The sequence below is a fragment of the Carassius auratus genome, chromosome 21 (assembly GCF_003368295.1).
Source record: "Carassius auratus strain Wakin chromosome 21, ASM336829v1, whole genome shotgun sequence".
In the NCBI taxonomy this organism is placed as follows: Eukaryota; Metazoa; Chordata; class Actinopteri; order Cypriniformes; family Cyprinidae; genus Carassius; species Carassius auratus.
In genome coordinates, this window is record NC_039263.1 from 15122367 (window position 1) to 15138323 (window position 15957).

Genomic DNA, 15957 nt, shown 5'->3' on the forward strand with positions numbered 1-15957 from the left:
TTAGACACACTCGGCTTGGGTTATGTTTGGAGGGTTGTTCCTGTAGGAATTAAAAATGTAAAGAAATAGAAGATGTCTCACCTCAGAAACAAACACATAGTCTCTCAGAGGAATCTTCTCTAAAATGAGTTCAAGTGTATGCTTGCTAATTGAAGTTTTCTGTCCAGGAGGGGGTAGTACCTCTCCATTTCACTCAGGTCTTCTGGCATTTTCTCTCTCCTCTCGTCCTTCTGCGAAAAGCAGATTTGGAGAGGGTCTTGCATCATATGCTTTCGACGGAAGACCTTTGAATGTTATCCACTTTGAGCTCTAGCCTGGCTGAGAGCGTATTCCGCGTACGGCACACAAAATATTCTGATTATATTGACTGGTAAATTGTGTCTCCACTTAGACTGATTAAAGTCCTTACACCGCAACATCCACAGCGAGAAGATTTCAGCGATTCCCAGGACTCAAGGATATTACTGAAACCGTGTCCCTTCATCCTATCTTTAATGGTATGACATAAACTGTAAAAAAAACTGTAAAAAAAAACAAATAAATAAATAAATAATTAAAAAAAAACGGTAACTGTGGTTGCCAAATTTTAACATAAAAATGTAGTAGTATATACTATGTATTATAGTACATAGGCCATATCAACCTGTCTTTTTTTGTAGCTTTAAACCATAATAAACCCTGCCATGATGAATCGAATTTCCACAAGTTGAAGTAAATATAGGGTAAATAAAGATGGTGCACAAAGTCATTCACACAAATACCAAACAACACCGCGACACATAGTTAGTGCTAAAATAATGCAATAACCTACACATTAACATAATAAAATACTAATGTACATAACTGATAAGAAACAGTTATTTAAAATGAAACAATCAAATGTACGCTTCCTTACGAAAATCAACCTTGGTTTTATAGTAACCCTGATAAATACACATCTTCATCATGTTGATGTCTATGTGATGTCTGTATTTATATCTGCAAGACGTATTTTTTAGTGTTTGCTCATCTGCAATACGTTTATATAAAGTCTTCTATCAAATGACAAATAGAAGTCTATTAGATGTCTTTAAGATGTTTATGAATTTGACATCTTACAGACTTCTGTCAGATGTTTGTACACAGCAGATGCTTTCCAGAACAAGTTGTCTTTAACAAACATTTTTATGGTTTATGGTTAAACTATAGCAAAACTATGGTTGTATTGTAGATACTATGGTTTAACTATATTTTAATAATAAAACCTTCATATTCATCCGGAAGAAGGAGGCGGGAACCTGCGGACGATCAAATTAATCTTTAATTACAAAAATAAACACAAAACAGCACATCAGCCCCTCACGGACGACTGATGCGCACAAATAAAAAGCAAACACAACTAAAAGCCCAGTCCTGGTCCTCTCTCGTCCTTCACTGTCGTCGCTCCTGTTTTATATCCCTCCATCTCCTCCGTGGGACTCGAGACCGGTGAGTGTCGCAGGTGTCGCTCATCTCCAATCACTCCACCGGCCTCGCTCGTTCCCACGTCCCTCGGCCCCACCCAAATCGTCACATATATTAACCATGTTTTTGTTGTTGTTGTTGTAGAAATGGTTAATTTTTGTAAGGGAGCTGTCACTCATGAAATGCAGGGAATGTAAATGTATCCTTTATTATCCTATATTATCTAATATATAGGATTATATACAGTAGGCCTATTACTCATTTAATCAAATTTTCCCATCATGTTTACCACCAAAAACAGTTTGTTTGGTATTAACTACACTCTGAAGATAAATCAAGACTTTAGAATCTTTAATCTCTGGCACACAAATTTTCGGGTGCTCTTTTTAAGCCCAGTCTGCTTGTCTGTCCTCGACTCTGTATGGGGTTTGTTAAATGTCCTTACCAGGAGGCCTCTGCTTGTTTCTCACACTTAATTATTTTGAGGAAGTGTCTGATTGTGTTTTCATACAAAGAATCTTATAAAAGCCAGTGGGAGTATACTCTATGTGCTTTGGTGTTAATATAAAATGTGTTCAATGTAATGGAAGACAGATAAAGAAAGCATTACTAATTAAATAACAAATTCACTCATTAAGTATAGTATTTGAAATGTAATCTATCACATTTCGGAAGAAAAACAAAAACAAACAAACCATAAAAAGTAAATATAATGTGTACCAGTCAGTGTAGGTCATCTTGTTTAACCAGGAGTGGGTCCATTAAAAATAAAGCATACTGGAAAAGTATTCTTCACTAAGTTTTTATTAATGCAATATTGGATACATATTGCTCAATTTTACTACATGTTAAAAAGTGTGCTTTGTGAATATACGTTTAATCTTAATTCAAAAAGCATATTTTTTCTTTTAGTTACAGCAATCTTAAGTAATCAACAGTCTACATGCTGGAAATGTTTAGCTTCTTAAAAGGCTGTGCTGTTGGATTTCTTTTTCAATATGTTATTGATCCAGAGGATGTGTCTTTTGGAGAGAAAGGTGTACACAGTTGGTTTCTTCGGATTACCGCATACTTTTGACCCTGATACCACTCCAACTAGATTGTTCTTACATTCCAGAGGTCCACCGGAATCTCCCTGAAAAAAAAAGAACACAAGGTTCTTCTTCCTTTCGACAGGTAAAGGATTATTTCAAAGAGCCTACAACCAGCCATAAATCAGACCACAATATGACATACCCAACAGGTGCCTGTATTGTCTTGCTTGCCTCCTGCACACAGCATGTCTTCAGTGATCACAGGATCATCTTTGTAGTAGATGTTGCACCGTTCCCTGCGCATCACTGACACCTCCAACATTTGCAGTTTATCAGAAGGTTCATTCATGTCATTAGAATTAGTAGTTCCCCAACCTGTCACAACACAGTTTGTTCCAGGTGGAACATCTTTTTCCTTTTTAGGGATTTTTTTGGTTTTTGCTTTCACTTTTTTATTTAGCTGTAGAAAAAAAGGCAACGCACAAAAGCATTCGGTGAAAAGAGTCATAAGCTCATCATGTCTAATCAACAACCACATTCAGTTCATCCTTACCTTAATGAGCATGATGTCATCTTGTTTAGTTCTTTCATTGTAGGTTTTTGGGTAATCGTAACTGAGGATGCCAACACGCTGAGTGCCTTTACTCAGAGACAGAGATCCTATGAGAACTGTCACAGATTTCATGTTTTTTCTGAAACAGAAAAACGAATGAAGTGTGCTCAGGTGCAGATACTTTATTGAGCAATATCTAAGCTAAAAAATCAAGAGCTTACAATTAAGGGGGGGGGGTATCCCAGCTGAGTTCATTTGCAAACCAACATATAAATAAATATGAATTCAATAATAAATGTATCTTAAATAAAATAAAAAAATAAAATAAAAAACAAGAACATCACCGCTCTTTCAAGAGAAAAAAATAGGTGGCTGAGGCTGACATCTCTATTGCATGCTCTTTTTATATATATTCATATTGTCTCCTGAAATAATATATTATGCTTCACATAGTAACATACATACATAAATAAATATAAACAGATCAATAAAGATTAATTACAAATTTAAGTAAATAAAAAATATAAGAATAAATAACAACAGTTTTTCTAATTATTTTAATGAAAGAATGCATATAAAATATAGAATAAATATTAATTACTAATGTTTATATATATATATATATATATATATATATATATATATATTTTAATATATAGTGGAAAAAGTGCAAAATTACTAATGTTATACTAATACTATAAAACATATAATATATATATATATATATATATATATATATATATATATATATATATATATATACACACACACACACACTTATTTGTAAATTTACATTACTTTACCTTGTAACTTTGCAACCACATGTTAACTAGCAGTCATTAGTATTAGCAGACTGTCTGCTTAATACCTTCTAACACTTTAAATCTTCTAACAACATTAAACATACTGACTATATGAATCTCTGCAAGTATATATCAACTTATTTAACTAACCCTAAACCTAACCTAACAGTATGCTCTGAGAGTTAGTTGACATGTTGCAAATTTAGTTAGTAGAATGTCTGAACTGAGTAGAAAGTGAACTATCAAAATAAAGTGTAACCACTTATATTATACTTCATAAATACATTACAGGTTTATTAATATGCCGAAAGTGGTTGCCTTACTCTTTGCAACACGCTGCAGTTAAAACCCACTGGTCTTTAATCAGGATTCCTCCACACCTATGCTCCTGGTCCTTCTGAATAGACACCATCCATGGTTGTTTTTTTTTTACATCTTTGCCTCCAATAATGGACACCTCATTGCAAGCTGAAATAGAGATTTAAAAGGTGGTTACGGATTCAACAAAAAAAACTGATGAATATGACTGGTGAACTTTTTAATCAAACTCTGTGACAGATAAATAACAATTACCTGCCACTTTGAAAAAGGTGAATGCCATGAAGTAATACATAATCAAATATCTGCAAACATCCATCTTGCTGCGTGTTTTCTCAGCCAAAGTCAATGTGTTACCTCAGACATCCAACAACACCAAATGTAAGAGCTCTGAGAAGAAAACCTATGTAATTGGGTTAAATTGTGGTCAGAGCAACATCAAAAGGAGTGCACGTGTGGGAGGGTTTGCACACAATGTGATGCATTTGATTTTGCAAATTTTAACAAGTTCAGAGTTTCATTTACCTATTTGAAGAATACAAAACCAACAGAGAAATGCAATTATTTTGCAATAATTACCTTATAATACTGTCATAACCTTAAATGGTGTTCATATGAGAGCAGAACCTTAAAATATAAAAATGCTATAAAGCTGAGGGCGAGTGGAAAACGCTCTACTGACTGTATCTGTGGCATTCTGTAAAATAATAATGAAAATAAATTGTATTACTCAATTTACATGCAAAATGCTATTGGACAATCAATGGACAGCAGCGGTTATCCCTAAAGACTTCGTATTTTACAAATATGGGACAAGCTTTTGTTTTCTGCATAAGAGTCCAGTTATGGTACCATTTAGAGTAAACAGAGGACGCTGCAGTATTATCAGACTATTTCTCAAACTTTCCTCCTCTATTAAAATGAGTCTAAGGGGGATCTTTGTGGCAAGTGTTCAGAAGTGTCTTGAAAGAGAAATCTCATTGGGGGACAATGTAGCCCTCACCGAAATATTGATGTGTCGCTAAAGTGACTAACAGTTTTTCACACCTTCAGAAGTGAAGCAGGGGCTTCAAAGCAGAACAGCACGAATGCAGTCTCCTGCTGCACAAACACCTTACAAACGTGTGAAGACTCTCTTTTACTGAGCTTCATAACAAGACATAAGAAAAAATATCTATAGAGCAAAAAAATGAAACCACTTTTATAAAAAAAGAGTTACTATATTTGCAAATGAGAACATTTTACTTTCTCTGATGTTTACAAATATAGAGCAAGAATATAAGGTATTTATTAATAGTGATCACATTAATAAGAAAAACTAAAAAATATATATTTTTAATATTTTTTAACTTACACAACAAGCATTGGCATCATGCATCACTGCTCTAACTAATTGATTTCCCCTGGATCAAAGAAGAACCTTTTCTAATCTTAATCCAATATAGACTGAAGAAGTGCACAGTTCCTGTCAGCACACAAACGCAGTGCTAGATGCGGGATTAAAACCCCCAAACTGACAGGAGATCCTCAGGGCCTGTCAGCATTATTCGGGCTTCATTTTCCATCTGTCATAACGTAACCGCTGGCAACAGTTATTGCCTCCATTACAAAGGCATCATCGGATTGGATGGATTTCAAAATCGGCCAAAAGTTTCATCAGCGATGAGAGGTTATTAGAGCCGAGTAATGGACCTCTAATCTCAAGTAAACAGAATTGATCTTAATTAGCACCCGCAACACACACACCATTCTGTACCACACGGAAATCTATAAAGATCTGTGACTGTGTTTTTCTTGAACTTGATGTTCCTGGAATTCCCATGTGGTTTTGTTGTTGAACGATCTAACAATCAATGAATGCCTTTCTAAACTTTGTTGCACAGATGTCTAAAATGTGTTGAACAGATGCTACCATTAAAGTGAGGGACATTTTATGCTTCATTTTCTAATGAACTAATTCCTGTGGCACTATTTAGGCCAAACATAATACTATATTACAAATAATTATATAACTTATATAATAGACAGAAATAATAACATATAGTCCCAGTTCAAAACGATTAACTATTAGTCCAATGAATGTCTGTGAGCTACTTTCAATGATATTCTTGTAAAGTAATTAAAAGATCCATGTGAGATATATATATATATATATATATATATATATATATATATATATATATATATATATATATATATATATATATATATGTATGTATTTTGCATGTTTTCTGGTTCAGAGTTGCATGAATGGACACATTTTTAGCAGCTCTGTAGTCTTTAGACTCTTTAGACTACAACTCATACAGCCATGGTTTGTGCATTTCAGCTGATTAAATTGGCTGTGCTCATGCCTTGGCAGAGTAAGTCTGAATAAATAGGCAGCTTCAAATAAACGCCCTTGATGCAATCCGTGTAGTGTCTTTTTCATCAAGGAATTCTTGAGCTTGAAGGCATAATTACACAGCTCAAGCACCTACAGAGTATTTATTCAAGGACATTGAAATCCAAGAGGCTTTATCTAATTCATACTTTTGGCATGACAGCTATTACTTATGAAGCTATTCCCCTAGATCTCTCAATAATCACCAGGATATTTATTTATATGTTTGTGTGTTTATTTACTGAACCTAAAGTGATTTGGTAAAAGGTTTGCCAGCAGAGAGTCAGTTATCCAGCTCACAGATATTCTCAAAGAACAAACTCTTTTCATTTCATGGCTCAGGAGACTTGTAGTCTATCCAAAACTGAAAATTCTGTTCATTTACTCATCCTCGTGTTGTTCCAAAACACTCCACCGTTTTTTTTTTTTTCCTTCTGTGGAACACAAAAGTACATTTTCAAAAGAATATTTTATCCATCTTTGTCCATACAAATGAAGTCAAAGGTGCTCATTTATTGTGTTCCACTTTAAATGTCTGGTATTTCTATCTAATCAATGCATACAAACCTGTCTAGAATATTTTGTAGTGAAATGTTGTTTTTTCTTACACAGATTTCAAGGGGTCATATAATGCTCTTGGTGCATAACGTCCTCCATTTCAACATCACTTGAGTAAAAGTACAAAAGTATCCGATTTAAAACATACTTAAGTACCGGAAGTAAAAAGTAAATTTTCAAATTAACTGTAAATATCAATAATTAAGCAGATCAGTTGTTTTGGGAGTGATATGTAGTGTTTTAATTGAACAAATGATGAGATTAGATACTTTAGAATTTGTTAGATTTACAATCAAAAGAGACAATGAAGAACGTAATCGCAGTATAGGGGTTGAACTTCCAATAGACATGTTCCATAACATCATAGCTGCATCTAAACAGAAGATGTGCAAGATACAAGGTAAGACTGTTTCAGAATATCAATGAGGAAAAAAACACCTCTTTAAAGAGTTAGTTCTCCCAAAAATGAAAATTCTGTAATTCGCATTTTAGGGGCTAAATATCACGTTATTTGTATTGTCGCTTCGACCTGCAGACATGAAAAACAACCACAGACTTGGCAACACTGGTTGGCATATACTACACAGAGCCGTGATTCACTGACAATCTACACAAAAGTGATTTTGTGTTAGTTGTCGGTGGACTTCGGCTCTGTGTAGTAAATGCCGCTCCACCTGAACCAGTGTTGCCACATCCGTGGTTGTTTTTCATGTCCGCCAGTAGAAGAAACCCTAATCCCAATAACTTGATATTTAGCGCCTAAAATGTGACTTTTACCAAGGCAACCCTTCCGATAAACTTATATTTTAACCCCGGGAAGCAATTTTTATCGGGGAACCTTCTGGAAACGCGTTTTTGGCTAGTTTTGGACTAGTTTTGAGAAGCAACTGGTCAGGATTTGTTGTGAAAACCTGGCAACCCTGATCTGAACGCATGTGCTGGAAATATATACTACTAATTACAGGAGCATTACAGATGAGATGAGCATGACACACATTCGCATTCGTCACAGCACTACTGAAATTTCATTCACCCGTGGCAGGCAAAGAAGACATCTCGGCCAATAAGAATCTCCCTTGACTTCAGTGAATTCAAACATATCCTTCAGATATGGCCATGGGTGATCCCTGTCGGGAATCTCGAGATCATTGCGGGCAGCAAGAGCTGCACTATCACCTATTTTAGCGATCATCTTCCACTTCGAACTAACTGCTGCATGAGCGTATGTTGGCAAAGAACTTGCGAAGTCGCGCATTCTTTTTTTTCAAAAGAAAACCAAATTTTTGATTTGTTTGTAAAATCAGTGTAATAAATACTTGAAGCGGGCATGGGGAAATGTATCAGAGTAAAAAGTAAACTTTGTCTTTAATAAAGTAGTGGAGTAAAAGTAAAAATAGATGCAAATAAAACATAGTCAAATAAAGTACAGATCCCCGAAAAAAATACTTAAGTAATGTAGAAAAGTATTTTTACTTCGTTACTTACCACCACTGCCCTCACATGTCTACATCACTGTGTGGGAAGATTAACATAACGCCATCCAAATATTCACGCAAAGAAAGAAGGCGTAACTTTCATTCTTGCTATTGACGCCGCTGCCATATTGTGGAGTCGCTGTGTATTTTGATGTGAAAGCGAAACTACTTTGTTTGCCCTTCCAAAAGAGGACACAACTAGAAAACAGTGGTTAAGCTATATTTACAACACTGTTCCGGAAAAGTTAACCCAAATATACAGATGTGTGCAGCGCATTTTATGGAGGATGAGGACTGTTCCCTGTGACAGTAAATTAACCTATAACGCAGTTGGCTGTTTCTATAAACTGGGGCGGTTCCAACTTTGCAAGGACAGTCTGGCGCTTCTGGCTCACAGTCTAAGTACGTTAAAAAGATTTGCCACTGATGATTCAAACACGACTTTTAAGCAGTGTAGAGTAGCGCTTGTTGTTTGTCATTTCTCCGCTCACAAATGCAGACATGGTTTTATGTAACCATGCAACACAACGTGTAAAACGACAGTATAAGTTATTATAATCAGTAACTATGTCCCCACTGAATGCAACAAATGCATGGTTCATAATGAGTTTTGTGCCAGGAGACGGCCTCACAGTATGGTAAGGTACGTAACATTTCCATCAGACACTTGAGGTATTCGGTCAATCACAATGCACTGGATACCTGGCCAATCCGAGCACATCTCGTTTTTACAGACCGATGAACCTTGTAAAAAAACAATGTGTTTCAGAAAGGCAGGGAATAGAGGAGAAACAATAATGTACAGTGTGTGGAAAAAAATGTACCCCCTTTAATAACACAGAACATATAGGGAAAGAATAAGAGCAAATTAGTTGTTTTGTGTTCAGTTAATGAAAAACAGTACTGCTAAATAGACAGAATATCACAATGACATTCAGCAACAACTCCCACAACAGCACTATAGACATTTACTTTTCACAGTTATTTTTTCAATGTAATTCATTTATATTTTATAAACGTCTGTCTAACCTTTTATAGTCAGAAATTGGATTAGGTAACACAAATGAAATGGCATGTCCAAGTGAGTCTGAGTTTCAGTACATCTGATTTAGTCACTTGTTGAACAGTACAGTTAGAGATCCAGAGTTCATGTGTTTCCACCAATGTAGATCCAAGGCCCTTGCTTCACCTAGGAACTGGTTTCCTTTGGGAAATAAAATGACAGAATGGTGTATCAGTTGACTAAATGGAAAAAGTAGATGACACAGTGGGAGCAGCTACCTGTGACAAGTTTGTGACTCATCCATCACTCAGCCTGAAGCAAACAACAAAGTCAATTACACCTTAAGACAATGCATGAAATCAAACCTAACTGAAAACTACGAGGTTTTTTTTGGACTTTTTGGTAGAATGGGGGATAGAATATTCAGATGGCTGAAAAACTCTATATGACAAAAATATAACATAAGAATATTTAAACATGTGCATGTACACAGAACATGTACATGTGCATGTACATAAAAAGAATAGTTGGATGGCACCTTTTGTCTACTTTTTGAGTTCCAAAACTTCCCTGGAAGCAGCTGGTTTCACATACGGTCTGAAATCCTATGCATAAATTCATATAATTTATGCATTAAAAAATGCTTGGTTGGTTATGTATGATTACCTCAGCTTTCTGTGCAAATAAACTCTGCTCAATTAAAAAATAATAATAATAATAATCAAATTAACATATTGCATTTGAATACTGAGCAAAACAAAAGGACATATTAACACACAACATACTTTTCTATTTAGTTTCCTTCTCACTCCATTTGAGCTTGTCATGTTTAATGAAACGTTCAGCAACAGATGTTTGTTTTGGTCTTTCTTGTATAGAGTGACATTGGGAAATGTTCCCAGTCACACCTGAAGTGTCTGACCTAGGTTTGAACACAAAACATAACACAAAGGCTTGTGTTCAGCTTTGAAAACATGAGTTGAGACAGTGTAAGAGGACAAACCATTCAAAAGGACGGAGGAAATGTTCTGAGGGAACAAGAACGCTGTGCGCCTCCTTTGGCTATCCATGTTCCCTTGTTTGTATACAATGAGGAGATCTGATGAATTATTCATATAGGCACAAAAAAACAGCTGCAGTGGAGACTTAATTAAAGATTGATCGTTGGACTTCAACATTGTAGATAAATCTGGCCAAGAGCAATGTTTGAGGATGGCTTAAGTCAATAACTCCCTAAAAGTGAGGATTTGTTCCAATTTTTAATTGTTTTGAGAATTTCAGAATCTGATTTGTCAGAATTTATTTCCATATTCACTTGTTTTGTTTCCTGATTCAGGGTAGTATGCCAAAACCTGTAAACCTATTTCATAGTAAAGTAAACTGTTTTTCTTGCTGTTAATTACAGGACCTGCTTGAGAAATATGAATTCCCAGAACTATATTGTATAGTATGTGTGCCATAGATGCCCTGTACCCAAATATATGCATCCAAATACTAATTAAAAAATATAATAATAGCTTTAGCTAAAAAAACAAAACAAAAAAAAAAACATAATGATTAATTTTGGGCTAAGTTCCAATTTAATTTCCTTTATCCAATTCCATGAACTTGCACTTCTCAATCTTCACTTGCACCTGCACACTGAAAAGCCAAGATATGCCACCGGCACAGAAGCGCAGAATTGAGCCTGTTCAATGTTATGAGGAGTCTGATTCAAACTGACCTTTGAAGTTGTCACAATACCTGACGTAACATGGTTGCCAAGAAACTATTTTGCTGGGCAAGCTGCAGTTTGAAACCAAGTCTCATTATTTAAGAATGGACAAGAATGGAACATCTTAGTTTAGCATTAACAAACTAGACTTTCATATCTCCGCTGCCTCAAATGCATTATTTAACTTGAGCTACGGAAAACATCTGACTCTCATTCTGTCTTATGATGTAAAAATGTTGAGGTAGACTAGGGTTTTACAGTAAACATGTTTAATCCCAATACCAATCATATTTAATGCATATAACCAAATCCAATCATAAGTCCCACACACACTGCAAAGCTTCATTAAACAGGTTCTGTACAGGTTCTGTTTTATCACAAGCTGATGATGAGGATTTGGTGAGGGGCAGAGATCACTTCCTCAGATTTGAGCAGTTTATGTGCAAAATAACCATCAAGCTTATATATATATATATATATATATATATATATATATATATATATATATATATATATATATATATATATATATATATATATATATAAACAGAAGGCAACTAAATTGAGTAAAAACAGGAAAACTTTCAGCATTTCAATTAAGAAATATCATACTGAAAATGTATCATTTCAAAAACAAAAGCACTTTATATACACATATCTTACATTTTTTTAGTATTTCAATTTCATTATACCGTGTATATAAAACATGAGACAACCTTTTTTGAAACGGTATTAAATTATGACAAGAATGAAAATTACCCTTCTCCTAATTATATCCTAAATTCTACCCTCATTATCACACTCCACTGAAAGTATGCCAGTGTGGTTTTAATTGTGTTCACTTAAGCACAAGCTATTATAAAAAGAAAGAGAGAGAGAGAGAAATCGAAAGGTTTAAGAACGGATCTTTATCATTTTTAAACTTATTTTAAAACAGCACACATAACTGCTCCTTTAATTTGTGCAATTGAATTCAAAACCTAACAGGCGTTAAGTGGATTACCTATAACAATCAGCACCGTCTCATCTGCTCAATTAATGCTTCAAACTCAATACGGTGCATCGGTTCTTAAGTCTTTAAGATGTTAATTGTAGAATTTATCCACTTCTTCACTCCATTGAACCATCCAGAGCACCGCATCACAGGGGAGCACCACAGTCTGTGCTGCGTAAAAGCGCAAGCCATCCAATCCATTGACACTTGGCTCTATAAAAACGCAGCGAGCTGTCAGTGCGCGTGAAGCTACGCACGGACAACAGATTTGTGCGGGAAATATCATTAAAATATGGTTGAACAGCCTCTCATAGTCAGATATATTGAAACAGAATTAAAAGACCCCCTTGGTCTTTAATACAACCGTTGCAATGTGCGCGCAAAGACGATTTTGTCCGCGGAAAGCTAAAATGGCAATGACAGACAGTGGAGACGGGGCATGTTGAAATGATAAGATTCAGGAATGAGTGACACTAACAGGATGGAAAAAATACTCTAAAAACGAACAATGCAGAAGACTTCTGAGATGCACGACGAGAGCACCGACTACGCGTCTGGAAGTCTGCCGTTAAGTGATTACAACACGAGCTTCACGGCGAACGGGACTAATATCTCGTGGAGTGACTTTCAGGATCTCGCCGATTTGGATAAACCCGATTTTATGGGAGACGGATCCGCGGTCCTGAGGATCATCATCTCCGTCATATACTCGGTTGTGTGCGCGCTGGGTTTAATCGGGAACATCCTCGTCCTGTATCTCATGAAGTCCAAACAAGCATGGAAGAAGTCTTCTATCAACTTTTTCGTGACCAGTTTGGCGGTCACAGACTTTCAGTTTGTGTTGACGCTTCCCTTTTGGGCTGTGGAGAACGCCATGGATTTCACTTGGCTGTTTGGGAAGGCGATGTGTAAGATAGTTTCTTATGTCACGGCTACGAACATGTACGCCAGCGTGTTTTTCCTCACGGCTATGAGCGTCGCGAGATACTGCTCCGTGGCTTCGGCGTTAAAAAGTAGGAGACGCCGGTTGCGTTTTCCCGCGCAGTGGATGACTGTAGTCATTTGGATTGCAGCGGTCGGTGCCGCTCTGCCGAACGCGATATTTTCAACGACCGCCACGGTTTCCAACGAAGAACTGTGCCTGGTGAAATTTCCCGACCGGAGTGGGGATGCGCAATTTTGGCTGGGTTTATATCACGCGCAAAAAGTACTTCTGGGGTTCCTCATTCCGTTCGGAATAATCACGGTCTGTTACCTGCTTCTCCTGCGCTTCATAACGAACAAAAACGTGAACACCACCAGCGCTAAGAGGCGATCTAAAGTGACTAAATCTGTGACTATCGTCGTTCTGTCTTTTTTCCTGTGCTGGCTGCCGAACCAGGCGTTAACAGCGTGGGGAATCTTAATAAAACTCAATGTAGTGCACTTCAGTTACGAGTATTACACCACGCAAGTGTACATTTTTCCAGTCACAGTGTGTTTGGCACATTCAAACAGTTGTCTCAATCCCATTCTGTATTGTTTGATGAGAAGGGAATTCAGAAAAGCGTTGAAGAAGCTGTTTTGGCAAATCACTTCGCCTTCTGTGACGAACATGAGACCGTTTACCGCCTCCACGAAGCCCGAGCAAGATGAACACGGTCCCGCGCTCGTTCCGATCAGTCCCGCTGAGCCCGCGCTTATTTTTTATCCTCCAGGGGCTGTCATGTATAATGGCAGAAACGACCTTCTGCCTAACAGCACATAAGGAGTTGTTGATGATAATGAGACATTTTTCAGACTCACACAAACTGGCTAATAATTCATTATTATTTTTTTTTCTCAGCCAACAGAAATAATCAAAGAAACCAATGCGTTGAGTGAAAGAGTTCCAGTCTGGAACACCATTTGGAATTGAAAGGGAGCCTCCCCATTCAAAACACCACAAAATTCCATCATTAATTTCTCACCTTCATATAGTTCGAAACCCGTAAGACCTTTGTTCATCTTTGGAACACAAATTAAGATATTCTTGATGAAATCGGAGAGCTCTCTGACTCTCCATAGTCAGGAACAGAACCTAAATGTCCCCCGATCAAATGCCTTTGATTAACTGATCATCAGCAAGTGTGAGCACCTCTGTAAAAGCAGATTTTTTGGAAGTTTGCTGGTTCTTTTGGGTGTGTGTTAACAGGATGCCAAAGAGGAAAGACATCAGCAATGATCTTAGAGAAGCAGTTGTTGCTGCCATCAGTCTGGGAAGAGTTCTGCACTCTATGAGAAAATCCCGAAGGAGAATGTCCGGGAGTCAGTTTGTGAACTCAAGTTAAAGCACACTTGGGTTATGAAGCAGGACAATGATCCCAAACACACCAGCATTCATGCTCGAAAACCCTCGGGGCTGAATTAAAACAATTCTGCAAAGAAGAGTGGGCCAAAATCCTCCACAGCAAGTGAAAGACTTGTGGCCAGTTATCGCGAGCTCTTGATTGCAGTTGTTGCTGCCAGGGGTGGTTAGCAGACGTAGAGGGCAATTACATTTTCACATAGTACCAGGCAGGTTTGGACAGCTTTTTTCCCTTAATAAATTAAATAATTATTTCAAAATGGCATCTTGTATTTACTCACATTATCTTTGTGTAATATTAAAATTTGATCTGAATCATTCAAGTGTGACAAATATGCAAAGGAGAAACAGGAAGAGGTCAAAAACCTTAAACCACTTCTCACACCACTGTATATGTGTGTGTGTGTATATTATATTATATTATATTATATATATATATATATATATATATACACACACACACACACACACACACACACACACACACAGCCTATTGAATTCCATGGATTTCTGTATCTGTACATAAAAATATCTGGTCCTTAGCAGGTCTAAACATTTGGAAAATAATACCTTAGTGGAAGAACAATATGACATTATATCACACAATATCATTATTTATTTAACAAAAATAAAGCCAATGTGGAAAAGCCATGTGTGACAAAGTTAGGACATCCTTACTGTTAACATGAATTCAGAGGTTAAGTTACAGGCTGCTAATAAAAAGTCCATCTTTCTAAGGTGGAAGACATTCAAAACAATTCTCCCAGGAGTGGACGTCCCAGCAAATTCACCTCAGCTTCAAACCATGAAATGCTCAGAAGAATGGCAGACACCCATGAACTTCACTGTAGACTGGACAGGCCTGAGTTAACATGTTAAATTATAAAGTACCTGACAGTACAAAAGAGAAAACTATGGGACAAGTATGGCATGTTTGGAAGGCTTGCCAGAGGAAAGCCTCTTCTATCTGAAAAAAGCACGACAGCATAATTTAGGTTTGCAAAGTTGCATCTGAATAATTCATATAAGACTTCTAGAACAATTTCCTTTGAACAGATGAGACCAGAGTGGGCATGTTTGGCCATAATGCACAGCAGCACATTTAAAAAAAAAACCTAAAGAGCACATCAGAACAAACACCTCATACCAAAAGTCACACATGCTGGTCAAGGGCTGATGATTTGGGGCTTCTTTTGTAGCCACAGGACCTGGGCACCTCACAGTCATTGAATCAACCATGAACTCCTCATGCAAAAGGACAATGATCCCAAGCACAATAGCAAATCTCTAACAAAAGGGCTGAAAAGAAAAGAATGAAGGTGTTTGAATATCCCAGTCAAAGTCCAAACCTCA

The 15957-nt window shown here is 36.7% G+C and overlaps 2 protein-coding genes across 2 annotated transcripts; one reads left to right on the forward strand and one right to left on the reverse strand.

Annotated features, from left to right (window-relative positions):
- Nucleotides 1-2159: 2159 nt before the first annotated feature.
- On the reverse strand, nt 2160-4556 carry LOC113038653 (granzyme K-like). Its single transcript, XM_026196248.1, has 5 exons — nt 4407-4556; nt 4157-4301; nt 3031-3169; nt 2680-2937; nt 2160-2578 (listed from the first exon to the last, which is right to left on the reverse strand). The coding sequence occupies exons 1-5, from the start codon at nt 4468-4470 to the stop codon at nt 2408-2410; spliced, it is 777 nt and encodes a 258-aa protein (XP_026052033.1). The 5' UTR covers nt 4471-4556; the 3' UTR covers nt 2160-2407.
- A 7869-nt stretch (nt 4557-12425) lies between these two features.
- LOC113038644 (relaxin-3 receptor 1-like) lies at nt 12426-14871 on the forward strand. The gene has a single exon (XM_026196236.1). The coding sequence runs from the start codon at nt 12787-12789 to the stop codon at nt 14023-14025; it is 1239 nt and encodes a 412-aa protein (XP_026052021.1). The 5' UTR covers nt 12426-12786; the 3' UTR covers nt 14026-14871.
- Nucleotides 14872-15957: the final 1086 nt, after the last annotated feature.

Excerpts from the sequence above, each read along its gene's own strand:
- LOC113038653 (XM_026196248.1), bottom strand. The coding sequence starts at position 4,470 with ATGGATGTTTGCAGATATTTGATTATGTATTACTTCATGGCATTCACC. Across the intron at positions 3,170-4,156 it reads ACTGCAGCGTGTTGCAAAGA|AAAAAACATGAAATCTGTGA; the intron begins GTAAGGCAACCA and ends TTTCTGTTTCAG. Across the intron at positions 2,938-3,030 it reads ATGACATCATGCTCATTAAG|CTAAATAAAAAAGTGAAAGC; the intron begins GTAAGGATGAAC and ends TTTTTTCTACAG.
- LOC113038644 (XM_026196236.1), top strand. The coding sequence starts at position 12,787 with ATGCAGAAGACTTCTGAGATGCACGACGAGAGCACCGACTACGCGTCT.